The following is a 26,717-nucleotide window of genomic DNA, read 5'->3' as shown; positions in this document are numbered from 1 at the left end:
ACTGTTTTCTTCAGAGCGTCAGCTCCTTGGTCTTCCTGATTTTTGTGCTTAAACTACAGATCCAGTTTTCATAAATTTACGATGAATTGCTTAAATTATTCGTCGTGTAGGAGCTGAATTAATTCCAAACTCTCTGTTGAAGCGGCGCTGAGTTTGTCTTACTGATATGTATGCTTCTTGTCAGCAATTTTGCATATCGTTCTTTGGGTTAATCTCCTTGTCATTCTGTGGGTTGATGAAAAATGCAAACAATAGTTAAATTTTCTACTTATCCATACTACGTTTTCTGAAGAAATGAACGCTCTATGATGAGTACCTTGAAAGCAAATAAAAATTAAAAAGTGTATACTTACTTTTGAGACACCCTGTATATATATATATATGTACTTATCTTCAATATGCTTTGGGTAAATCAATTTATAATGTAACCCAGAAACGCGGTTTCGACGCGGGAGATGTGATATCAATATAATATGACAACATAGTATATCAATATGGATTTCTGAACAAAGATAGCAATTGATAAATCCTTGAAGTTGAGAAGTTAGTTGTAATGATTACGTTCCTGGGCAAATGAAATTCGCGAACGGTCACAACTAATCAATTCCAGATAATCTGCAAAACTGCAATGTCTGCAGAATCACTAGAAAGTAAATTTGTGCACGTTTTTGAAGATAACTAAAATGAATCAAAGCATAACGAAGTTTTCTAGTCGCGATGCCATATGCAATCAGAACTGCAAAATGCTTGTAGCAAGTAATATAGAAGATAGAATTGAAATAATAAGGCATACATACAAGAATCTCAAATACATATTTATGTGGATTAGTCTTCAAAACAAAAAGATCATCGTTCGGCGAGATCAAATCGTCCGTGTATTTCCTTGTCACGTTGCAACAGTCGGATCGAGAAATGTCTTTTATTCTTCAGCACGTAAGCACACATAAACAAGAATCAAACCATGCCCTAAACCACAATTCGGGTAGTATATAAATCTTTTTAGTTTGTCGACAAGATCAGACTTTTAATATTATTGTAGGTTATGTACTATTGAAATCATTGTATCGAATTTTCATTGTTCCTTTAGTTTTGTTTAACAAAGACCTAAGCGACGACCTAAACGTGGTTGTTCGCCGTCGTCCGTTCGTAGTTACACAAAAGCTTGAAGAAAAGTGCGTTATTTCTCTGAAGTGGTTTGGATTGGCCTTATTAATCGAGTGTCATCCGTCTTTATCCATTTTAAACTGATGTCAGTCGGAACCACCATCGGATAATATCTTTTCAGTCAAAGATTGTAAAACAGGCAGGGTCCGTGTTAGTTAAATATTTGAGTTCGTTTCGGTACAAACAAACCATGATCCGACTAAGTAAGCGCCGAGGAGTCCGAGTACTCAAAAAAACAGTAAGTTTAATTGTATTTCAGAGAAATTCATAGCATAAAATGGCAATGGACAAATACCACCTGACATGGACAGGAATAGTGTAGAAATAGTTTCAGTGAGGTTCAAAATTTTTAGTGATACTATATCAATAGGGCAACAACGCTTCACATTCGTATGGACAATCGATTTACTTTACAGTGTTAACAGTGTACTTAAAAGTGCTGGGAAGCGAAAACCGAAAACCTGAACCAAATTAGATTACACACAAGTTATTTTTCAATAATTCAGTTGCCCTAAATCTGTGGAGCAATGTACGCTTCTAACAAAGTTGTTAAGCCTTCGACTAGCGTTTTAGAAAGAACTAAACGATTCGAAAGTTTGTCGCATCCGGCGCAGCAGTCCGATGATCAAAAATCGGAGGGTGACCCTGAAGAAGATAGTGACGGGGAAGGCTTAGATTTTGCCGAACTTGTTAGGGTGAGTACTCTTATATAGAATAAAACAGGGTTTCTCGAGCGTTTTGTGCCGCGAACCCTTGTTTGTGAATCTTTTTTCTGAAGGACCCCCACCCTATTTCTTATCAATTTCTGTGTCTCTAACCAAAAAGAAAGAATAATGTTTTCTTTGACTAAAAAAACTCATGGAAATCTGAATCAATACACAGGCTAACGGAAATTCCATACGATTATGATCTATTTGTATATGTTTCAGACTCTTTTCATATCGTTGCGAACCCCATGTGCAGTCATCACGGACCCACAGGGATCCGCGCACCCCAGTTTGGGAGACCCTGGAATAGACAATATAGCAGAATACAAATATAAAAAGTGTATGTTTAATAAATCTTTGACAAATCAAGTCAACCGCATCCTGATTCTTTTGTCAGTTACGCAAACGTTCGTTTCACAAAACATTTCCAAAAATGTTTTTAAGTATAAATTATGCGATTCATTGAATTTTTACATAATTTTCTGTCCTTAATCAATTGTATAAACTCATAAATACGTTTTAAAAAGGTCCCCTCCGTCTTTTTTGGCACATTTATCAGCTTATAGATAATCGTGGTCGTCTTTCATATTATTGTTAATAAAAATTTATTATTGTATTTCATTTATATTTCTTCCTGCACTGACAATTTGTTATATTATAATATTCTGTAACTCTATTTATAGAACATAACGTCTGAGAGTCAAGCCACAACTGGAGTTAGCGATTCAGATGCTTTACAAGAAGCTTTTAAAATATTAGACTGTGATGAAGATGGTTTTATATCAGTGGCAGATTTAAGAACGGCACTTAAGATGTTCAAAGAAGACGAAGATGAAGATGTTGCAGGAAAGGATTCTGAAAATGAAGAAGAAGAGGAAGATGATGAAGCCGAATTGAAAGAAATGATTGCTGAAGCAGATTTTGATGACGATGGTCAAATAAGTTTTGATGACTTTTTGAAAGTTTTGACAAAACCGGAAGTGCCGGAAGAACCAGAACCAATACCAGAAAATGATGAACAATTTAAAGAAAAAGACAGAAAGAAACGAAAAAAGGGTCACAGAAAGAACGCCAAATAAAATAGCTTAACAATTTTTACGACTTTACTTACTGATAAACTTTCAATGGGAGAACTTATAGATTTTCCTAACCTTCCTGAATAGGGTGCTTTATTGTTTCTAGTTTTAAGGTCCTACAAAAATCTGGACATCAGTTCAATATTAAAAAATGACATTTGGCTACAAAACAACGATGAAATTCTGGTGCGAAATATTGTTGAAAAGATTGAGTACAAGTTTTATATAATTTGTATGCCGTAAATTTAACTTAGTAGCAAATCATTAACAAATTATTAAAAAAAATAATTTAGTCCGGGGAACAAGAACAGCAATCATTACAGCAGGCAGAAATATGCATAATGATATCTAGGTGAATGATATCTTTCTATGGTATTCCATAAAATCCGAAAACATAGAATTTGACAGCGATTACAAGCTTCAAATGCGACTCTTTTAAATCGTTATCAACACATTTTGCCCTGTGTGTGATATGATATTTAAAGTATTAGGCAACATAATGTACAACGACTATGGTATATCAGAAATATTTCATTCTATGGTATTATAAATAAATTTGAGAAAGAGTGAGACTATATTTTAATAATATAATAGAAATGCTTTTAAAATCACGTGTTGTAGGATATTATGAGGAATGAGCTGATCACAGTGGTATTTCTTCAGCGTGCAGTCTGAAAGTACACAGCAAGAAAAAACTATAAAATCTATAATAAGTAGATTTGAATCGGTTTTCAATTGAAATATTATCTATATATTTATATTATACAAATTACAAGGTGGCGTAACAGGATTTCCTAACAACTCGTTAGTAGGTCGAAAAGTTCGTGATAAATTTGAACAAGCTGCAAACAAATAACATAAAAAATCTACACATTATCGTACACTTTATCATTCTACAAAAAATAGCAGGATTATTTTGATTTTTCATCAGTCTCCTCTCCAATCATCATAATATTTAGGATTTCTGGACATGCCATTTTCTTTTTCATGAAACCATTTAACTGCGATCCATTTTGATCCTATTAATGTCGGGCATCCCGCATGAAGGCCGTATATATTTGCTTCACCGTCGGGAAGAAGATTATACCAAAAAATTGCGCTTCCTTTTATCGGTTTTGCATATACTTTAGGGTACTTGAAAGCAGTATATCCACCTTCCGGAATGTCTGAAAGATACAAAAGAAATGAGGCGATTCTATTTCCGTCATATTTTTCACCCTCTGAACCCCGCACAAAATTGTCATAGTGAAAAAGAAATTGACCCCCTACGCCATAATGAGATACTTGGAAGACATCAGCTTTTGTCCCGCCAAGTCCAATGATAGTTCGAACTCTTTTAGACAGAGACTTGACTATCGCATCGTCCTTAGTGCCGTTGTCTGTCTTGTATGTTTCATTTTCCAACAACCACGCTACATGCCCCACTCTTGGTGAAGTAATATTAATATTTTTATCCTCTGGTATGTTTTCACGACCGGCGTATCCCCACTGGAGTATAGATTTACTAATTTTGATGACTGAGTCAATTTCGAAATCCCTTGCAACGTCGTAGAAACGTATTATTCTTGGGCTGTAATTTAGTATTTCGGTCTTCACCGGCTGGAAAACAAACCAATAGTTCTTATTTTGAGTCCACAAATAGCATTTCTTCGGTTTCTGAACAATTTCTTCGTTGCACAGTTCTCTGTACAATAGAGATGTACCATCTGTTAAACTTGGTTTGTCGGAGTTAGATGAACAATTCACGTATTTTCGTGGAAATAACGACGAAAATTTTTTGGTGTTCACCCCAATCGCGTATAGCCTTGACAAAGACTCTGCATTCCATTTTTTACACTGTTCGTCGCGACCTACAGCATGCGCAGCTTCCGCAATGTTGGCACAGTCAGTGGCAGAAAGGGTCTTGCCAGCAAGTTTACCGCGAATGTTCCCGTCAGCAAGATCACGAGTATCAAGTTTGTAAGTGTGCTCCAGTCGAAGGAGTGCTTGTCGTGCAGCTACCCTGTCCTGGTGCTTGGGAAATACTTTCATGGCTTTGGTGACATTGCCGTATAGTTTTGTCGCCAAAAACATAGGTACTTTTGACATATTTTCGAGTTCTCTCCAGTCGTATTTATAACGATTCATCAGTTGCAACTGCCTGACAGGGTGCTCGAAATAATGTTCAAAATTTTCGTATATTTCTTTTGCCTCTAGCTGTATTTGTTCTATGTTTTGCTTAAGTTCTACCAGAGCCTTTTGAGCTGAAATCGTTTGGCCGTGTAGTCTTTCTAGCATCAAATTCTCATATTTCAGCATTGCTTTATAAGTCGAAATAGAACTCGACCATTTTACACCTAGAGTCAAGTTAACAAATCCAAGTATAATGAAAATGCGAATCCTTGACATAGCAACTTCTATCGCAGTTTGACACAAAATTCTACACTTCCTTAGCTGATATCGGTTAGTGGTCTACGAGTTACTGCCTCAGGGCAGCCTATTATATAGATATATATTGCATTTATCTATGAGATATAATTTCGTCGGATCAATGCAATCTGAAATATTGAAAATATAATTATATGATTTACAGGTTGATAACAAATATTGATTATGTTTATGAATTTTAGAAATCCTAGGAATGACGTTTTTGTACCGCATTTTCCACTTAAGCACAAGTATTTAAAAAGACAAATGTTGAGTGTAATAATTTAAACGGCTTAGCCGAAAATCAATACATAATACGCCTTCTGATTGGAAAACGTATGGAAAATATGCTACCAGTATTGACCACGCAATTACCTCCTAATTACACAACATAAGTGTTAAAGGTTTTGTTGTGCATAAATATTGACTTCTTCCTTGCGGAGAAGATGATCGAAAATCGTCTGTGTTTGTATACATCAAAATTAGGGTCGCTTGGCGATCAACAAATAAAGAAATATTACCACGCTTTCAACAATTCGCATTACGAATGCTCGCGGTTTCCAGTATTGGTGAAGCTGATGCTTAAATATGTTTAATACTTGGGGTTTCTGCAGAGAATTTGTCATTTCATATGCAAAAAGGGAAATTTGTTATTTGTAACAGTAACAATATATAATATCACCTGTATTTACTTTTTATAACTAATAAGAAGAACAAGCCCGCCTGAAGACTAAACTTTTTAATCGTACTGTGCTCAGCTCAAAAACGCATATATATATATATAAAATAATAATATCTTTAGATAATATCTTTTTTGGTGGTTTATTGCACTGTGTCCTTCAAAACTTTTGATATCCAATTAAATTTTACCATATCCTTCGACATGCGATCAAATTCACGTCGCAAAAAACGCTTCCTCCAATCTGCGCAGCTGGCCAAGAATCCCCACGCAGTAATTTCGTTCTGCCGCGCACTGCATAAGTATTGACAATTATGTGTTCGTTCAAAATGTTGTGTTCTTTTCTATTTTTTCTAATTTTCCGCGCAGACCGTATTTTTTGGAGCTCAGATGGCTTTCTATTCCGCGCTACTAAACAAGCTCTCAGAGTTAACGTTGGTCGCAAAGTGAATTGATCTGTGATTGATCATCCTATCTTGACTTCACTTCCTGCAATGTACCTATCGATAAGCTACACTACTTACGTGCACCTTGCCACTCACGTGAATTTATGGACGCTTATCTTTCTGTATTTAAATATGAAGTATATATATAGCGTATGGAATTTCAGCGTACCGGAATGTACGGTAACAAGTATTTAAATTCCTCAAACGGTGAAGTCTAGCAGAGCAGTAGTCAATACAAACAATTTGATAATCACACAGCTGATAAAAACTTGCAGTTTGCGGCTTTTAACGATCAGAAGAACTGGTGTGAGACGATGTTACCGATTCTAATGTGTTCGGCAGTTCTCCATTCACATCTTTGACTTGCAACGAATTGAACACTCGACTCGAATACGTGTCGAAATAAATTAAAGTGTACTTCAGTATTGTTTTCCGTTTAGTTATAAACCCAAAGCAAAACTCGGCGGTTTGTCGCATCGTGGGTTCGCATCCCGTGGGATACAATTATATGCGAGAGAATTGCCGGACGCAGGGTTGTTCTCGTTACCGCTGATCTCTACCACCAAGGACATGCATCTAAAACAAACAACTAGCTAACTAATTCCATTCCCGACATAAACAGGTAACCGGACGAGAGACCGTGGTCCACCATACAATTGAGCAGTCTTATCGGCTTCATCTCTCCAGGGACAAATATGTAAATATTATCTCATCCCATCTTTCGTTTACGATGCTACGGCGACCGGTATTACCGCGGCGTTTAGGCTGGCAAATAAAACTTAAATAATCCACTACCGAGCAAAGATAGCATAATAATGTAGGAATTCAGTGATAGATAATATCGTCCAATTTGTTAGTCATGTATGCGGCTTTTCAATCTAATCGACATGAGTTTACACAGACAGCAATTCTATGCTAAACATAGATAGTGACAAAATACGAACAACGATGTAAATTGAGAAACAGTAATATCCCGACATTTTTGACCTTGGCGAAGCTCCTGGCAATTTTTAAGTGACCGGTAAGCTACGGATGCTTTTGCTTGGGAAATTGAACATACTATGAACTTTAAGGCGTAATTTAAAGTATAAAACAGCGTACAACCCCTTTTTCAAATATTTTAATTTAGAGATTACTTGAAACATTATCAAAGAACAAAACTGACAAAGCAAAAATGGCAAAAACTTGATCATTGATTTAGATATTCCAATGGAATAAATTTGAGAAGGTATACAGATTTTCAATATGCATTAACAACGCGTGTACATGCATATTTTAAAAATATGTTTCATGCATACATGCCCTACAATTGTTTTGTATGTATGTTTTGTTTTGTTCACGATCGATATAACATTTGAATGGGAATATATAGAGGCAATGAGATAATTTTATGCTGATTAAAGGCTAAAAATTAGAATCTAAAAATTATCATCGAGTTATGTTCGATAATCGGATAATAATAAATCGAAGATAATTTTTAATTGGGAGTAAAAAGAGCACACGACAAAATAAAAGAATTCATACAATGTTGGAAATATTGATATTTTCTGAAAATATAAAAAATATTTGCAAGTGTGGGATCGTGGATTATGAATTGGATAGCCAATTCCCACAAATCAAATTTAAAAATTCTACTAGCATCAATCAGAAAATCAATTGGATTGGATTACTCAATTGGATTTGTAAAGAAGTAAAATATAGAGGGGTGTCAGAGTGAATGAGATGACTAAACTACTAGATAATAAGTCTGTCGCAACGAGTGTATCAAACCAGAATCGAAAAAACACAACATTAGCATTGTTACAGCCAGTTACAACGAGGACTGCATACCAAAAAGAAAAGTAAAATGGGAATAAAGAAAGGACATTATTCATGATCAAACGAAAAGACACATTTGGCTATCATTATTACTAGTTATTTAATACTCATATTTTGCGATGACAAAATTAACTCATTAGGTATAACTTTCAAATATTTCATAGGAATAAGCGGTACTCCTGAAGTATGAGCACCAAGATGTCGCATAACCTGAACCCTAACTTGGTACACAACCTGAGTTCAGGATGTGCGCCATTTTGGTGCGCATACTTCAGGAGGTCCTAGTAGGCTTTGTTTGATTTAATAAAAGTAGTTTCAACACAATCAAGCATTCTATTATGAGATCAAGAACTGTGCAAATATGATAACAAAATTAAGAAAGCATGCTGTAAAATAGGATATATATTTACCTAAAATATATGTAATCGAAAGAACTTATTAAAACAAACAAACAAATAGTTATAAAAATAAGGATGGGTCTGGCAATAATAGCTCATGCGCAATGATTGAAATCGCTGCATTAGTTACAACTATGTAGGATGATAAAAGGATGTCATATAATGATGATATTGTGATGTCACAAAACACTATAAGGCCAATCTATCTATATCTTTAACTTTGAGGTATTGTTATACTACAGCTTAGGCAAAATAGTTACAATGTACAAAAAGGCACTTGAGGAACCAAAGACCAATTTGAAGTTACCCCAAAACTATATTAATTGAGATTCCATAATGTAGACATGATTAATATATTGTTAAGGCATATATTTTGGATGTTATCTGGTAAAAAAACTTTTGTTACAACCCAGGCAAAAAATTAAAGCTCATGGAAACATGGTAAAAAAGAGTAAATTTACATGGAAATCAATGTTTCTAGATAGTTGTGGGCAATTACAATCGGGCAAGAATTAATGGAGAAAAACTAAATTGAAAGCCTGAGTACAATTGTTTTTTTATATATCAATGTAGCATAAGTGAGACAATGATGCTAACATCAGATATGGTTGGCCCTTACGAGGCCACATTTAAATTAGCGATACAAAATGTACATTTTTTATGTGTTGTAATATTCAATGCTTAAACAGTTGATAAAAATCATATCGATCAAAATCAGTGTTCTCTTTTACAGATGTCAAATTCAATTACTTCAGTGTAAGCCAGCAGTCCTGTGTTTATCTGGACGACACTTCGAAATTCCCTTTACAGCTTTTCTACCCTCACCAGGCCCAAATTGCAAAGGTAACACTTCAGAATTGTCGAAATATGCCTCACCCAGTCGGTTTGATTTTTCTGCATCAAGTGATATGATCTTTACATCTTTTATGCAGCCTTTGAATCCTTGTCTGTATCGATCTCCAGTAGACATTGGAACGTCATCCGTACCACCTGTAATTACAAAAAAGGCATATAACAATATTTACAATAAATGTGTATTTGTTGATAAATATAAAGGATTTACATATATATCCTGGGGAGATGAAAGCCGATAAGACGCCTCAGTTATATGACGATCAACAGCCTCTTGTCCGGTTACCATTGCATGTTGCATATGGGATTAGTTAGATAGTTATTTGTTTTCAGATGCATGGACTTGATGGTTGTGGAAGCCGTAACCGACCTGTAGTTACGTGCAGCACCCTAAGGTGGCCAAGAGTCCAGCAATCATCTCACACACATGTGCCCCACAATATTCCTAACACTTACCATAATGCGCCACACCGCCGAGCTGGTATGCAGACGGTAAATATGCAATATCTTGTTATAGTCGAAGATATATGCAATAACTGCGTCAGACTAATTTGGATCAGAACCGAAATAATATAAAAAAGAAATAGTGGCTTAAATATCTCACCAATAACTGTTATTGTACTGAGTGCTAATAAATATATGGCCACTCTAGAATAAGCATGTAGCATGTAATGTTTTAAACAATTATAACTAACTATATCAGATCTGCATATTTCCTAAGTAGCTTTTCACATTTATATTTAAAATTTGCAACTCCACTATGCTCTCTGATTTCACATTTGCCTTTTTCTGCGACATGGGTAGAAAATGTTTTCGAGTCATGCTTTGTACATAACATGGTTTTCTCATGAATAAATACACTGGTCCACCTCCGTGATATTCAAAATGTATACATCATAAAAAAAAGTGCATTTCTATCTATTAGTCCCATTGTTTAAATTAAAAAGGATTTTTAGTTTTCAAATCATTAACAGCAATCAATTGACAAAATAAGATATGGTAAAACATCATACTCTCAGCATATAATGCCTTTCGTCGTCACCTAAATAACATGATAAACTATATTTACCTATATACAAATCCCCAAGGTCCATATTTTCAGAAAGGTCCCCTTCTGCTTGTACTGCAACTGGCCATTGTAAGTCATCTATCCACATTAAAGCCAAGGATGCTCTTCTGGTTACTGTAACATTGTGCCACTGACCATCTGCTAGTGGAAATGAGCCTTGGGCCTTAACTTGACTAGATCCAAGTTGAAACATATATTCTATACGAGCATCTCTTATTCCAAGTTGAATGAAATCTCCACCACTCTATGACACAAAATTTTTTTTTACAAGTGTTTCAAACAGAATTATTCCCTTTGTAGTCATAAAAGAAAGGATTGTTGAAACCATAGTTATCACACTAGCGTAATTGTTTAAACCATAGAGAGCTCCTTTTTCTTACTTTGTTATATCTCTTTGGTCATGTGTGGGCGAGTGTGTATGTGGATTAATTTAATCCTTTCAGGTGAGTGAACATGTACCACTTCTTTAGGAAAAACTTTCAAACTTGATTCGCTTGGTATGCTATAATAAACCTTATTTGAGGTTTTGTTTGTTTCCTTATTCGATAATCAATTTTTATTTTCTTATTTTTATCAATTATCTTATCGTCTTTTATGCTGATTATGGGGTCAAAATAAACTTATACCCACACTAAATACTTGCAATAAAATCCTGAAATATGGGTAGTTTTTATTTGGAAATGTCATTACTTTGGTCATTTCAAAATTTTCAAACTGATCAATTGAATATTATGAAGGTAATAGGGTATGCCACATTTTACCACACAATACTAAATAAAGTATATTAGAAGAAATATTTATGACATTTCTTCGCAATATTTTGGACAACTTGATACGACTTGATATATGTACTTACCCTTCCTTGCAGCAATAATAAACCATCTGGATCTTTGGTTTTAAAATGAAGACTTATTTGTTCTGCAACTCCATCATGTGAGAATGTTTCTCCCGAGTAAGATATAAATGAATTTCCATTGAATTTTGCGGATGTACCAGAAACTACAAAAATAATTTTAACTTAATCATTGATAATCGCAGAAACGTAAAAATTTGAAAATCTTAATACTATTAGGCGGGGTTTCTTAACTAGGAATGCATGCACAGCTGAGGTGCCTGTGAACCATTCCTGGAGGTAGAGGGAAAAGCCTAATCATGAAGTTTTGTAAAAATTCATGTTGACAGAGACAGGGCATGGTGCAAGAACAACAAAAAAGTCGCAAAGTTTTACTTGTGTACTACTATAATTCAAATTTAGAATTGCGTTATTTAAGTGTCAGATACGCAGGAAGAATCAAAAATATTGCAATGGTTTTGTTATTTACATACAAAAACTTTACATACAATAAACTTACATACAAAATATTATTTTTCTGCAATGGGATGCAAGATTCATTTGATGATTACAAAAAAAGCAGATATGAGTAAGAAATTCTTATGAACTTATCAACATACATCCTGTTGGAATTCCAGAGTCAATGAATAAAGGGCCTAAGACATCTTCTTCTTCCTCAACGTGTGTAGTGGAAGTAGATATTGCAGTGGTCGGAGATTCTGTAACCTCTTCTGTAGTAGTAGCAGGTTCTTCACAACTTTCTACATTCTTAGAACTGACGGCAGCATGAAGGCTGGTATGTTTCCCATCTATTATGACCTGTTAGTAAGCAGATACTAAAATTGTTGACACATAGTCAAATATTAATTATGCTAAAGATTAAAGACATAATAAAAATATTTTACATAATTTTATGATTTACCAAAAATGAATTAAAATTAAACAGAAATTTCATTGTCATCGCATAGGGATTGCTGGTTTATAGTTCATCATTAGCCCAGCCAGGGTTGGACAATTGAAAGCCATGCCATATTATATATGATTGTTTCCAGTCCTTCAAACATGATAGCTTAATGGAGACTTTTTTCAGAATTTTTGGAGAAAAAAAGGTGAAGTACGTCATGTGGACCCCGAATGAAAAATACACTCACCCGTTCAATGCATCCTTCAAGACCCTCAGTGACTCCAACTTGTTCTGGAATTCGGTCCCAAAAATTAACTCCTCCGATGAATAGCGGACCAGTTAGTTCAGCTCTGCGTCCCCCTTTGGGTGATTGACCTTCTGCTACTACAACATCATCTACTTTCAAAATACCTTTGCGATTTGCTCGATTAGCATGTATTTTATGCCATTTGCCAACACTAAGCCCTGTTCCAGGAGAGCTTAATGTTGCAAGACCTACATTTTGAAATTGAAAATAAACATTTCACATTATATAATTTAGTCATTTGAAATATTTGATAAGAATGCAATGTTGTTCAAAATTCAATTTTATTAAAATATTATGGCTAAACATTTAGACAATTAAAATTACTGTTGGGTGGTGATTTACAGAAACTGATTTTCTGTTACAACAATTTATAAACATTTCCTCATAAAAATAATATAATGTATTTAACAGAATATTTCGAAAAACTGAGCTAATTATTAAATTCAGATTCAGATATTTTATTTCTATCATGCAAGAATCACTTTAAAAATTAAAGCACGAAAAACTGTCAAAAGTTTATAATGGCAATAAAAAATGTAATATAATATACTAGTGAGATTTTCATAGCAATCGATAAGGGGACGCAAAAAACTGTGACAGCCATTGGGCCAGCGACACCTGTTGGCTGATTTTTAGAGGGAATGAGGTAAAAATTATAGAATTAAATCACTAAAAATTAACAGAAAAACAAAAAAATAAAAAATAAATCATCAAAGATGCATGTCTTGTACATCAGAAACACCAAAGACTAAATCTATGCAACATTCACATGGCATGACTTTAAGATTTTGAAACTAATAAACTAATAATATTTATATAACCAATTAAATTGAATAAAAGACAGTAACAACAGTAAACATACAAAACAAACCTGAACCACAATTATATCTGAATTCGAGAGATCCATTTCTCATTGCCAGAGAAACAAAAATATCGCTGTCTGAAATGTCCCTTTTTTTGTCATTCAATGCTCCACCATTGTACAAAATAAGCCCATCATCAAGAGTTCGAACTTTGACCCTGAGCATGACGTCAAACTGTTTTAGGTTATCATGGGTAGCACCAAGTTCCATGTATGATCCCTGGTAAATAATAAGATGATAAGAGAGGTAAAAAGAAGATCATGGAAGATTCAATGATATTAGGCATTTTTTCAGTAAGGCAATTATCGCATGAACTTGGTTTCTAAGGTACGCTACATATAAAGGCAAGTATATTGCACTTAATATTATTCTGTTTACTAAAACACACATTTTCTAATATAAAATTTTCTTTATGATCAAAATGAAGAAAAAAAAGTTTTGAAAAAAAATTTGACTTCAGTCACACATGACAATAAGAGTTTATGATACAAGTTATCTTGAAGCTAGCTCAAATAAATATCATTTCAGAATGGTTTTATTTGATAGTAACTGTTATTGTAAAATAGTCATCATAATGTTTACCTTGGAAAATGAAGTAGCTTCGGGGATGACATTTCCACCATTCAATGTATCATCTGGCAAGTCATCTAAAATGTAATATACATAGAAATATGGTCATGAACGATAAGCGTAATATTATTAGAACATAAACATAGCATATAATCACTGAGTAAAAATGTACAGTTAAAAAGAGAGAAAAAAAAATCAGTGTACGTTATTGGTGGTACTTTTTGTGTCATAGGATAGAATTTACAGATTTATCCCAGGGTAGAAGAAAGCAAAAAAGACGACTTAATCATATGGTATTTAATCATTGCATCAAGCCTTATTTTGAAGTTTTATTTATTCTATTCTCTTTAAATAGACTGGTGTAAACTTATATGTTTTTCTCATTTTGGACTAACTGAAGCTCTATTCATATAAAATGAATTACAATTTTAAAAAAAAATACTGTGGACATCACATTTCATATACATATGTATCATATTTTAGGAAATCTTCACACAATTATATTCATATAGTGAACTATGCGATGAGGCTTTCTTTCATAATTCAAAAAGCAAGTACTTTCCCAAATGTTGAAATTATCAAAGTACCTGTCTCAGGTGCATCGCTTGGATTCTCATTTTCATTATTTAACGGTTCTAAAACTTCATTTTGGCATTTTGGTCCCCCATATCCAGGTAGGCATTCACACCTGTATCCCAGTTCTCGCTCGTAGTCAGGTGTACAAGATCCATATGCTCCACATGCATCTGTTTACAGAAAATATTATTTCGATGCAATTATGAAGACATAAACCACTGATAAAATAAGCTTGAAAAGATTTTTTGTGAATAACACAGAATTTGAAAGTTCATCTAATCCTAAATAAATATGTATTGAAATGTATAACAAACTAAACAGATCATATTTATATTCAAATAGTATGTTCAATGCTACAATTTATTCAGACTAATTGTTTGCAAAATTTCATGCAAAACACTTCGACTTTCAATGCTGAATAAAAAGAAATTTAATGCAAATATGACTATACCTATATCACCACAAATTTCTTCTTTTCTAAACTGGCATTCTGGCCCAACAAAATCTTTAGAACAAGCGCATGCATATCCTTTAATAGTAGAGTGAGTTTCTGTGCAGACAGAATCATACTGACAAGGAGATTCTTCAGGTCCAGCACCACATGTCTTACAACGTAGAATGCCAACTTGCTCTTCAATGAGTTCTGATGCTCCCATATCAACATTATTATCTCCAATAATCAATTGACTTATGCAGCCTATAATAAATAAGTTTCTGAATAAGATAGGGCTTTTAATTCCAACCTGAAAAAAATTAAAAATTAAATATCGACATGAATATAATAGGATTCTATATTTATTTTTAAGATTGGCTAATGTGGGAAATTTATTTTGGTCGGCAAGATTGCTTGGCCGTTAAGTCGTTTGATTCAACTGAGTTGGCATTGCAGATACACATTTCAGGTTGAAATCCCATGTCCCCCACGTCCCCCACGTCCCCCAGGGTGTAATAAATTGGGTAGAAAATGGCGAACTTTCGGTCTGTCAAATGAATAGTAACTCCCTACATATCATTAGATTTTAGTGTCTGCTTATATGGTGGTGAGGAGCAAAAGAGGTAAATAGGTGTTGTATGGAAATAGATAGTGAATACGTGCCATCAAACCATCTGGTAACACATATAGCGTCTACAGCTGATAGTAATAATGTTGTACATAACTTAACACATTTTGAACATCACATAACACATTTGTATTACTAACAAACATTTGAACATTACTAACAAACATTGAGTTTGAAATGTTATGACACAAGTTGAAAAAGCAAAAAAAGGTACCATAAAATCCAACATCGACTCCCAAAAATTGAAGATGATCAGGAAGAGTTTGACCATCTCTTGGATAACCTCCAACATAGAGAGGTTGATCAAGATCTAAAGCTTGGAAGCTTCCTTCAGAAGTTCCATATACAGGTTCATCCTTGTCTAAGATGAGTTGTCCTTCATTACCATGTCTAGATATAGTGACGGTGTGCCATTCTGACATTTGTACCACATCTCGACTGACAATGACAGCATCACCAGAGCCAACATTGTAACGGAATTCAACCTTTTTAAATGTATTAAAATATATCTTTTAAACATTCAATATTTTAAAATATTTAAAATAATGAACTACTACTGCTGGATGTAATACAATATGTATAGTACACACAAAATGAGAAAAAAAATTCAATATTCTTAGGATATTGGTAGCTGCTTATAAAAGTATGTTCTTGGTAGAGGAAATCAATCAAACCTTGGTTATTGATCTAGTCTAATGCTTAGATTTAAGCTAAAATGACATAGAAATAGTAAAAGTATATTTTAAATGAAAAAAAAACATGGAAGTCCACTTAAAATGCGTGTAACAGATGAAAAGTCAACTTGCACTGATGTGCAAAATAACCAATTATCCTATATGCACAATATCATACTCCTAACCATGCACTCAATTCACAAAATTAACTAAAATTAACTAACTAAAATTTAAAGTTTGATTTACCTTTCCTTTAATCAAAACTAAACTCATATAATCTCCTCCAGAACCGAATGAATAAAGAAGTAATCCATCTCCCGAGTTAGGCCGGAAAGAAATAGTTATTCTCAAAATTTGATAAAACTCTTCATTTCCAGTGAGACTCAGATATGAGGTTGGTGATTGTGTGAAGTAAGGTATGTATGCTGGAAATAGGAATATACAAAATATGCTGTAATATTCATAAATTACAACTGAATTATTTTGTAATAAATACATTGATTACTTAATTTAATTTCGTTGAAACTTTTTGTGAGGGTTACGCAAAAATCAAGTAACACAAGCGTGACATAACACCGAAGAATTGTAAACAAGGGAAAGGCGAATATTGCTATAGAAAGGGTGATAATATTTCCTGAATAGCAGTGTGTATTGTAGGAAGATAAGTACAATGAGGTGCTATCAATTTTGCATATCAGTGATTGAGAATAAAGTAAAAAAATGGGTCCAGCAAAGAGCAGTTAATCATGAAGAAGCTAGCTAATTCCACTGAGAACAAGTTGTAAAGCAAAGTTTACCAAGTTTCAAAATATTATAAACAATTTGAATATACAATGAAATCAAATAAAAAAAAATTAATTCACCAAGCAAGAATTTCCACTTCATCAACGAATAACAAAACGTCTTACCATGTACTTTTACTTCAATAGATTTTTCTAGAGTATTTCCCTCAGGATCGGATGAGCAAATGTATGTTCCACCGTCGGTTGAAGATACTTTATCAATCTGTATGACATTACCAGCCACAACAGCAGATTTAGGAAGTTCTCTACCCTGAAATTTAGTAAGTAGAATTAAAAATATAAAATTCCTTTCAAGTCCATGCTTCCGAAAACAAACAATACAGTAAATCTAATCCCAAACCCGACTTGGAATGGTAACCGGACGAGAGGCCGTGGTTCGCCATATGGATAAGCCGTCTTATCGGCTTTCCTCTCCCCCGGGATAAATATGTAAATCCTATCCTACTAAAATTGTATAACAACAAAGATTTCCAAATAATAACTAATTGATCTGGCAATGATATTAAGAGACTTCAATATTATGAGACATTGATATTTTCAGGATATGTATTGTAAGAAACGAATGGTAATGTTATTTCCTTTTTCACTTACCTGTCTCGTCCATGTTACTGGCAGATCAGTGCCGGTAACAACACATGATATAGCAAGTGCTTCACCAGACCTTGTTTCAAAAACTTCAATCTCAGGGATAATACTCAAAGACAGCGGTTCTAAAGGAGAAATAGTAAGAAGGAATTTCACAAAACAGAATATTATATGTGTAAAAAAATACGAATATATATTAAAACTACGCCTTCTTGAGTTGTACAATGGAATGAAGCAATTCTGTTACTCATCAGGAAATATTGGGGATCAGAATAGTTTACCCATTGTTCGAGATGTATGAACTTAGTGGTGGAGAAAGCTGTAACCGACCAGCTCCTATGTATGAATAGCCAAATCAAGTCAAGTATTTTTTCCAACCAGTAAGAAAGGTAAGTTTTACACAAAATACGAAAAGAAAATCACACATTTCAACTAGGGAAGGGAAGCTGTGAGAAACCAAAGCTGGTTATCAAGCAGCGACACCCAAGGATCTAATATCTAACTAAAAAGATCGAGAAGTTCAGTTACTGTTTTGTCGAGAGTATAGCTTTTATACTGTATAGAAAATTAGTTACCTAACATATTCAGGGATAGACAAATATTTGAAATTATATTAAAAAGTCATCAGACCATAAAATTGTTGAGGTATTCCCCACTTCAGCTACAATGCTTGAAATAATAATTTGGGGAAATATTTAAGGTGACCTGGGTTAGTAGATATAGCCAGTAGTGGGATTCAGCTGGTTCGCACCAGTTCTATAGAACCATCTCACAGAATTTTATGAGATCAGCGAACCGGTTAGCATTACTGAAAAAAAACATGACTTTTTGTGACAGAACCGGCTGAAAATATGACATTTGTGTGATGGAACCGGCTGACAAAAATTTTGAATCCCACCACTGGATATAGCCACATGTTTGCAATGGTGGAGTGTTGGACAAGATGATGAGAATTCCAGCAATCCCATCGCACATAATTTTCCCCTATAAAGTAGGGGTCTGCAACCTGTGGCCCAAGGAGTATATTAATCTGGCCCGCAGCGCTTCACTGAATTATAGCGACAAAACGGCGGTTTTGATGATGAATTTGTTTTATAATCCAAGCTCAAGGAGTTGATTATATTCTTTTCATAACAGTATTGATATACCCTAACAATTTAATGAAAAGCCTACAATTTGATTATAATTAGACAAATGGCAAAACACGGAAAATGCTGAGTGCAGAGCGTTCAATGGTGCAGAAAATACTCGAATAAAGCTTTTTAAGATGCAATGCAATGAGAAAATAAAATCCATATTCTATTCGAGAGATGTATCACTGCTTGATTTTTATAAAAGTATCTTCTTGGAGGTAATCTTTATTCAAATTTTAAAATCCTAAGAAAAAATTCACTTCAATGCCTGAAAGTATGTATGTGTGCAAACAGTTATTTTTAAAAATGAACATCACAAAGAACAAGCTGAGAATTCGTATTAGTGATGCCCATTGTATAAAAAATATTTCAATCCTGGCTTCATCCGGGGTGTCTCCTGGTGTCGCTATCAAGCGTGATGCAACAACAACTGTCACTCACATTAAATGTCATTTGTAATTTTTTTCTGTTGATTATGACGACTGACTTGAGTTCACGAGCGCTGTTTAAAATCTGAAATTTCAACTTCTGATTTGTGTGAGAAAATTGTGATTTATCAGCCATCCGTTCGGTTTTTAACTTTCTAAAAATATGTGCTTCTTCCCGCCAAGAAGTGCAAAAAGTTTGCCGACCCTCGCCCCAAAGGATTCAAATCTGTGAACACACGCTGGGTACAATGCCAAGCATATTTATAATGCATAATACGCTAACTGCCGTAGTTCAAAAAGTATGATGTGACACATAGGAAAAATAGTTCAACTGACAAATTCACAAAACAAAAATATTTCAAACCTTGTACAACAATATTTATATCATCTGTTGAAGTACCAGCTACATTAGATGCAATGCATGAATATTTTCCTGCATCAAACGATGTTGCGGAATCAATGGAATACATGCCATCAACAACGGTCAAAAGCTCTAACCCATCCTGTAAATTCATTATTAAAGTTTTTTTTTGATCATTGTCAAAATATGGTCAATAATTTAGATTGAATATATTCTTTTTTCCAGCAATAATGCAACAATAGTTAGGTAATGATTAATCCACTCAACCAGCAAAGTTATTTAAAAATGTAGTTATTGTACCTTTGTTATTGTGACTTCAGGCTTGGGACTACCAAGAGCATCACATGATAAATAAAAAGTATCTCCAACTCTGATTTCATCTGGATTTTTTGATACTGTTAGAATTGCTGTTGGATACTCTGAATATATACAAAACAGAATTTGTCAGAATGTTAGTGAAGCCATTTTTATCAGTGAGTATAGAAAATAAAATATACGGCTAAAAATATAAACAAGAATAAAATAATATCTATCCACAAATTACTGAGTATATTAGTTAACTTTTTGTTAGATGACAGTCTACTTCTTCAGACAAAATAAAATATAACTTGATTTAACAGCTGTTTGGAAAGAGATCACTTTTTTTTTATTCATCACTTTAAAACTATTCTGTTGATGCATCTTTGTGTCAACGGCCACATACAGATCAAAATAAGGAAGTAGACAAGGAGATAGGGTCCGCAGTCAATACACAATATTGTTATACCCCCTAGATAAATATGGCTATGAAAAATAATACTTAACAATGTAGTATAAGAAAGTATTGTTATTTGTTCCTCATAGCCAATGTTCTCTCTAATTTTTTGTAGTTTTTTTGTAGTTGTTGTAGTGCGCAGAAATTTTGAAACCAATGAAGAAATTTTGGCGTTCTAACCGGGTAATAAGTGGGCCAACAACAAACTTTCTCAACCTGCCAACCGAGCACATCGTTACATTACATCGAAATACGTCTGTGCGCAGTAAATCTATGCGTATGCGCAGCCTCTGAAAGCTGTGTGCGCGCGCACACCTTATAGGGAAAAACTGCTCATAGCTGTATTTTTTCAGAGGGTACGAGGATATTGTGTATTGAACTGCAGAACCTTCTTGTATTTTCTATCTTAGATATTTTTATAGACAGATATTTAAATATTTTTATCTAGTATTAAGACTTCCATATTCTCACTCAAATAAGTATCATTTTCTGACCATAATTTTAAGCGAATAGGATTTACATATTTATCCCAGAGAGAGGAAAGTCGATAAGACAGCTTGATCGTATAGCGGAGCACGACCTTCCAACCGGTTACCAGTCCATGTTGGGTCTGGGGTTAGCCAGTTATTTGTTTCAGATGCATGGACTTGGTGGTGCAGGAAGCCAAAACCGACCAGAGGTCATGTGAACCACCCTGCGGCGCGATGAGTCCAGCAATCCTCTCGCACATAATAATCCCCTACAGGATTCGAGTCTGCCGAGAATAATAGAACCCAAAAAATGTCTATAGGAATATACAATAAAATAGTTTTACAACTAAAACAAATAATTTATTCATCAAAATACCTTGCACAACTACAGTAACTGATTTAGTTGAAGTTCCAGCTGCGTTCGAAGCAGTACAAACATATTTTCCAGCATCTGTTACATGAGCATTAACAATTCGAAGTAAACCATTGGCTTGAGAACCCTGAAATCACATATTTAGGCATAATAAAATTGGAGATTTACATTTGTGTACTGCTATTCAACTGTTCATAACCATCACCACACCTAATTGTGAGACGAAGTCTTATAATATCAATGTTTCCTTTTAATATAATTTGGATATAAATAATAGCCTACTCCCCCACTTTTCTTCATTGAAAAGTAAAATATGTAACTAAATATTATTAATCAATTGTTTAGGATTACAATAAAACACAATTTTAGGATCTTGTATTTGCTTCTTTTATTACAACAGCTTAAAGTAAGGAAAATTTAAGTATATACCCGTGTTTTATTAACTGTTCCATCTGATTTTGACCAAGTCAAATCATCAAGCTTGTTGCCAGATGCACAATCAAGTTTAATAAGATCACCAGTGTTTACAGTTATTTTGGGTGATTCCACATCCACCATCGGAGATTCTAGTAAAGTATATAATTGTTTTAATTGTCATTTAGTAAACCAATTAATGCACAGAGGCTAGAGAGGATGATAATACCCATTTTTGTAAGAATTTGTACTTCTCATGAATTGCATACCATATGCATGGTGCATAAGTCATTCTTTGCTAAAAAAAACTGTCACAGGATCACAAAGTACACATTGTAATAATGGGTTTATGTAAGGCACAAAACAGATTATTGAAAATAATTTTGATATGCTTCGTGAGTGAATAAATATTAAACCAACTATAACCTAATATGTTGGTTTTAAAATAAAAGTCCATTTCTTTGAATAACATTATACAAAAATATACTATTCCAAATATTCCATCAAGATAGTGTAAATATAACAGGGTTTTATGACTGTTACTCAAGTGTTACTGTTACTAAACAATCTATGATTAAGTCTCTTCCATCTAAAAACCTAAAGAATTTCTGAAATATTCCTTCATTTTATCAAATCAACTCACCTAAAGGTAAAAGAGTAACTTCAGCAGTACCAGTTCCTGCAGCATTGGACCCAGTACAAGTATAAGCACCAGAATCTGTGTTTGGATCAAAAGATATAACGTGAAGAACATCTCCCGAAGCGACTATATTTTCAGATATTTGACCCGTAACCTGGAAAAAAAAAAAATTGGATAAAGAAAGTGTTTTGATGATTGTGGCACCTTTTCCTTTTAAAGAGCGACATATAAAATATTGCCCAATGCACGCACTGCCTCCAATACCATTTTTAAAGAATATTCCAAATCCACTTTTTGACCATCCCTGATACACTTTTTAAAACCATATATAATTCACATAAACAAGAATTAGCTAGCTATTCTGTTGATTACCTTGCTAAATTTATACGAGATAGGATGGCTTCCTTCACAATCAGAACATGTAATAACTTGAGATTGTCCTGTTGCCACATAAATTACAGCTCCTGGTGGTGATATCTCCAACTTAGGGGCAACTTAAGAGAAAAATCAGCCGGTTAAGTCACACAGTCTATTTATCGAATACCATTACTAAATTTAAAAATCCTATTCTATAAATACTGATAGAAGCAAATCAACAAGTATGCAGTCGATCCATCACTTTACACAAAAATTTAAACACATTGATGTATATGAATCTTATAAAATTATGAGGCAAAATTAAAATTACAAAAATGAAACTGTTTCTTGGATTTGTCATATGAAAAAAAAAATCATAAATAAACAAATACCCAGGATTTCTAAAGTCGACTCAGCGGTACTAATTCCACCATCATTTGAAGCAGTACAGACATAGAGACCAGCACTATCTTCTGTTGTTTTTGCTATAGTTAAAACTCCATTTTCTTGTGTGCTTCCTGTAAATGCAAACATTTCAGTTTGCTCTAGTAAATAGATTAAAAAAAACTCACATTTATGCCACAGTTGATAAATTAACTACAAATTCTATTTTTTGTGCTGAGAAACTATGATTAAAACTTCCAATGAACAAATGTACACAAAAAAAATCATTTTTTCTCAACATGCTATATATTGACCACACACATGTCGGAAGAAATTCAATACACAAACGCTCTAATTATTAGACAGTTTTAAAATTAACATTGACATGATAGGGCACAGATACAAGTCCATGCTTCCGAAAAACAGTCAACTGGCTAACTAATCCCATACACAACACACAACATGATCTGGTAATCAAACAAAAATGCTGTGGTTCACCATATGATTAAGCCGTCTGATCAACTTATGTAAATCATATCATATCCTATACAGTAAGAGACAAAATAAATGTCACAAAACCTGATGGAAGTTGACCATCTTTTTTAGTCCATTCCAATTGGGGTGTTGGGTGACCACTTGCTCCACATCTTAATTGTACTTTTGTTGATAATTTACCAGAAACAATTGTTTTTTCCACAGATGCAAATGGAGTGATGACAGTTTCCTTTTCGCCAACTAAAATTTGATTAAGACTCTTAGTATTCTTGTTTTTATTTATGATATTTCACTAGCATTGAAATATCTTTAGTTATATTAATACCTTTTTGATATAAAAAATTTTAACAAATAAATAATCATCAAAAAGGTTTTTAATTTGTCAGGAAACAAGATGACCAAGAAGAAACAAGGGTAATAAATTTACATGCATTTATGAAATCAACCAAATAATTATATTGGACTAAAATACAAACCCTGTGTGTTTATAAAGTCCCATTATAGTTGATATGAAGTCAGTACTCAATTATATCTCAACCAGTTTTTCGTTTTTGTTTTTTATCAGTTTATATTTACATTTTTGTTATCATACATATTTACATACTTGTTTAAATACATCTATAGAGGCCAACATACTCTACATGGGGTCAATTAATTCCTTTTGCAAAAATTCCTAGACTATATGAACAACTTGTATTACTAATTACAAAACTAAATTCAGTTTGAATAAAGAAGTTCAAAATGATGTTTCAGCCTCCTATCAACAACAACATTAATCAAAATTATGATATGTAATCAAAAGTAAAAATTGAAACATATAGATTTGAATGACTAACCTGTTACTGTTACTTTTTGTTGAGCATCTCCTGCAGCACTTGCAGCAATACACATATAAGTTGCAGAATCAGTAATATCATTTGCACGAACACGAATTTCATTTGAATGTCGCTTGTAGTGAGTGAGAATGATTTGTTGACCTGGTTGGTTACAAAAGTGTTATTGTGTTGAAAATTAAGAATTAAATTATGTGTGTGTGTGTGGTGTGTTTCAACAACCTCAAGAGGATTCATTGTATACTAAAACTTCATCGAAAAAATATTTTAGCATGTAGTAGGGATTTATACATTAGTTTAATTGACAGTGAGACAGTTGCAATGTATGCAAGGCAATGTATCATATTATATGAAATAGAAATTGATCAAAGAAATGTTCTAATAGATCAAAATTATCCTGCATAATTAAATCTTACCAAACAGATAGACTTTCTTCCATGCAACATTTGGTACTGGTATGCCATCAGCATTACATCTTAATAATACTGAACTTTCTCTCCCTAAATATACATTCGATGTTGGTTCAATAGAAATTGTTGGTTTTTCTGAATAAAATTTGAACTATAAAATGTTTTGCTGTTTCATTTACTTCAAACATGGATCAAGCCATACAGTAAGGCATAAAAAGATACTGTAGTTAAAATTATTTTTTCTTTTCTAAAAACCAGACCTAATTATTGAAAAATGTTGTTTGTGCATAAAACATAATTGTATTAATTAATTGGAAACATTGAAAGATTGTTGTTAATAATTATTTCAATAAGAAATAATTTTTAGTCCATCAATTATGTTCATTTTCAAGACTAGATCTATAACAGTGTGCTAATATAAATAGGAATTTATCTTTTTTAAATGTTAATAAAAGTTTTGTCCCTATTGTGTTATCAAAATTATGCATCTTGGAGTCATTTCTTTTCTGAACTAAATAAAACATATACATGAAGTATCTTGTCAGCATTTGTGATAAAATTGTGTTCTAATCACTAAAATTAAAATGAAAAAAAAACCTCAATCGTTTCGATGAGAAATCAGTGAATGCAAATAAAAATTTCAATGCGAATTTGAACAAAGATACTTTGAGAAACACAGCAGCAAACAAATTTGATGAGGAAAACAAAAAAAAAGTTTAATACAATATACAATCGAAAAAATTCAAAAGTGTGCCAATTGTAATAGAGGCTTCTTGACTATTTCACATTTAATTGGAGCCATGTTAATAAAACCAATAAACATCTTTAACAAATTTGCTAATGAATTTCTGTTATAATGTAGTACTCACGAATAACACTAAGTAAAGTTGCAACTTCTCTAAATCCGACAACATTTCTAGCAATACAGACATAACTTCCTCCATCTTCTTGAGTAACATTAGTGAATGTTATGACTCCACCATCACCCAGACTGGTGCGTTCTATAAACAAAAGAGTATATAAACTGAATAATCTCAAAGGTATAAGAGATAAAATTACCTACACAAAGTCATAGTATTTTATATTCTAATTTAAGTACAAGTATATTAGGTGTATTTATTTGTTTGGTTGCTTTATTTTTATCAGCTTTATGTATATTCCAAATATACAAATGCCAATGAGAAAACCAAAGCAACAACATAAAATTATTCAGTCTGGGGCATGCCTTGCTGAACAGCAAATCTTATAAGATGTTTTGTGTAGTTCCAGCTCTCATTTAATATCAGCATCTTTTTTTATCGTGCGGGTGTTTTCTTGGTTTGCACATAAGTTTGAAAGAATAAGAAATTACATGGTTGAAAAAGAATAAAATAAAAATCAGCAACGGGGATTTCACAGACTAATTCGTAGAAAAAATAATTCTGTGAATTATTTGAAATTTACTTGTAAATGGTTTTCTGTCAGTTCTACTCCAGGTCACTTCCACTGGATGTCCAGCCGTGGGTCTGCATGTAAAACTGGCTGACTGACCAATCTCTACTCGTTGCTGATTTCTTGGTAAAATCTCAACCTATAAAAAAATGAAAATTTTTGTTCGCACAGCTAATGATACGAATTATATAATTTGAATGTACAGGGTGTTCATGAAGTATCATTACAATTTCAATTTTGTTATGAAATCAGTTCTCAATATATCTTAAGCCGATTTTTATTCCTGGACATTTAATTTTTTCTTTATTCATAACACCTAACACCTATAGGGGGTCAACAAACTATATATGATACTGATAAATTCCCTTTGCAATTCGAAAGGACTTTATAACAGAATTCATTTCATAACCGTTTATAGTGTGTTATGTACACTTACGTACATAA

The 26,717-nt window shown here is 33.4% G+C and overlaps 3 protein-coding genes across 4 annotated transcripts in view; 1 reads left to right on the top strand and 2 right to left on the bottom strand.

Annotated features, from left to right (window-relative positions):
• Positions 1 to 1,575: 1,575 nt before the first annotated feature.
• Positions 1,576 to 3,475, top strand: LOC120335930 (uncharacterized). The gene is made up of 2 exons (XM_039403558.2): positions 1,576 to 1,859; positions 2,555 to 3,475. Exons 1-2 carry the CDS (start codon positions 1,692 to 1,694, stop codon positions 2,948 to 2,950), a joined length of 564 nt encoding a protein of 187 aa, XP_039259492.2. The 5' UTR covers positions 1,576 to 1,691; the 3' UTR covers positions 2,951 to 3,475.
• A 392-nt stretch (positions 3,476 to 3,867) lies between these two features.
• Positions 3,868 to 5,499, bottom strand: LOC120335871 (prolyl 4-hydroxylase subunit alpha-2-like). The gene has a single exon (XM_039403492.2). It carries the CDS (start codon positions 5,333 to 5,335, stop codon positions 3,875 to 3,877), a length of 1,461 nt encoding a protein of 486 aa, XP_039259426.2. The 5' UTR covers positions 5,336 to 5,499; the 3' UTR covers positions 3,868 to 3,874.
• Positions 5,500 to 7,582: 2,083 nt separating this feature from the next.
• Positions 7,583 to 26,717, bottom strand: part of LOC120335853 (basement membrane-specific heparan sulfate proteoglycan core protein-like) — a 64,713-nt gene continuing 45,578 nt past the window's right edge. For both annotated transcript variants that reach the window (XM_039403469.2, XM_039403470.2), the window contains exons 42-66: positions 26,286 to 26,412; positions 25,712 to 25,843; positions 24,849 to 24,977; positions 24,436 to 24,576; positions 23,684 to 23,839; positions 23,113 to 23,238; positions 22,736 to 22,857; positions 22,367 to 22,517; positions 21,739 to 21,875; positions 21,313 to 21,436; positions 20,013 to 20,131; positions 19,716 to 19,854; positions 17,797 to 17,915; positions 17,311 to 17,455; positions 16,649 to 16,827; positions 15,943 to 16,213; positions 15,119 to 15,364; positions 14,679 to 14,837; positions 14,104 to 14,168; positions 13,530 to 13,740; positions 12,599 to 12,846; positions 12,068 to 12,266; positions 11,472 to 11,614; positions 10,616 to 10,859; positions 7,583 to 9,684 (exon numbers count right to left, since the gene is read on the bottom strand). In XM_039403469.2, coding sequence (XP_039259403.2) covers positions 9,446 to 9,684; positions 10,616 to 10,859; positions 11,472 to 11,614; positions 12,068 to 12,266; positions 12,599 to 12,846; positions 13,530 to 13,740; positions 14,104 to 14,168; positions 14,679 to 14,837; positions 15,119 to 15,364; positions 15,943 to 16,213; positions 16,649 to 16,827; positions 17,311 to 17,455; positions 17,797 to 17,915; positions 19,716 to 19,854; positions 20,013 to 20,131; positions 21,313 to 21,436; positions 21,739 to 21,875; positions 22,367 to 22,517; positions 22,736 to 22,857; positions 23,113 to 23,238; positions 23,684 to 23,839; positions 24,436 to 24,576; positions 24,849 to 24,977; positions 25,712 to 25,843; positions 26,286 to 26,412 — 4,071 coding nt within the window. In that variant the 3' untranslated portion in view covers positions 7,583 to 9,445. The remainder of the gene's footprint in view (positions 9,685 to 10,615; positions 10,860 to 11,471; positions 11,615 to 12,067; positions 12,267 to 12,598; positions 12,847 to 13,529; positions 13,741 to 14,103; positions 14,169 to 14,678; positions 14,838 to 15,118; positions 15,365 to 15,942; positions 16,214 to 16,648; positions 16,828 to 17,310; positions 17,456 to 17,796; positions 17,916 to 19,715; positions 19,855 to 20,012; positions 20,132 to 21,312; positions 21,437 to 21,738; positions 21,876 to 22,366; positions 22,518 to 22,735; positions 22,858 to 23,112; positions 23,239 to 23,683; positions 23,840 to 24,435; positions 24,577 to 24,848; positions 24,978 to 25,711; positions 25,844 to 26,285; positions 26,413 to 26,717) is intronic.

Source organism: Styela clava, chromosome 2 (assembly GCF_964204865.1).
Source record: "Styela clava chromosome 2, kaStyClav1.hap1.2, whole genome shotgun sequence".
In the NCBI taxonomy this organism is placed as follows: Eukaryota; Metazoa; Chordata; class Ascidiacea; order Stolidobranchia; family Styelidae; genus Styela; species Styela clava.
This window is presented reverse-complemented; position numbering and strand designations above follow the sequence as displayed.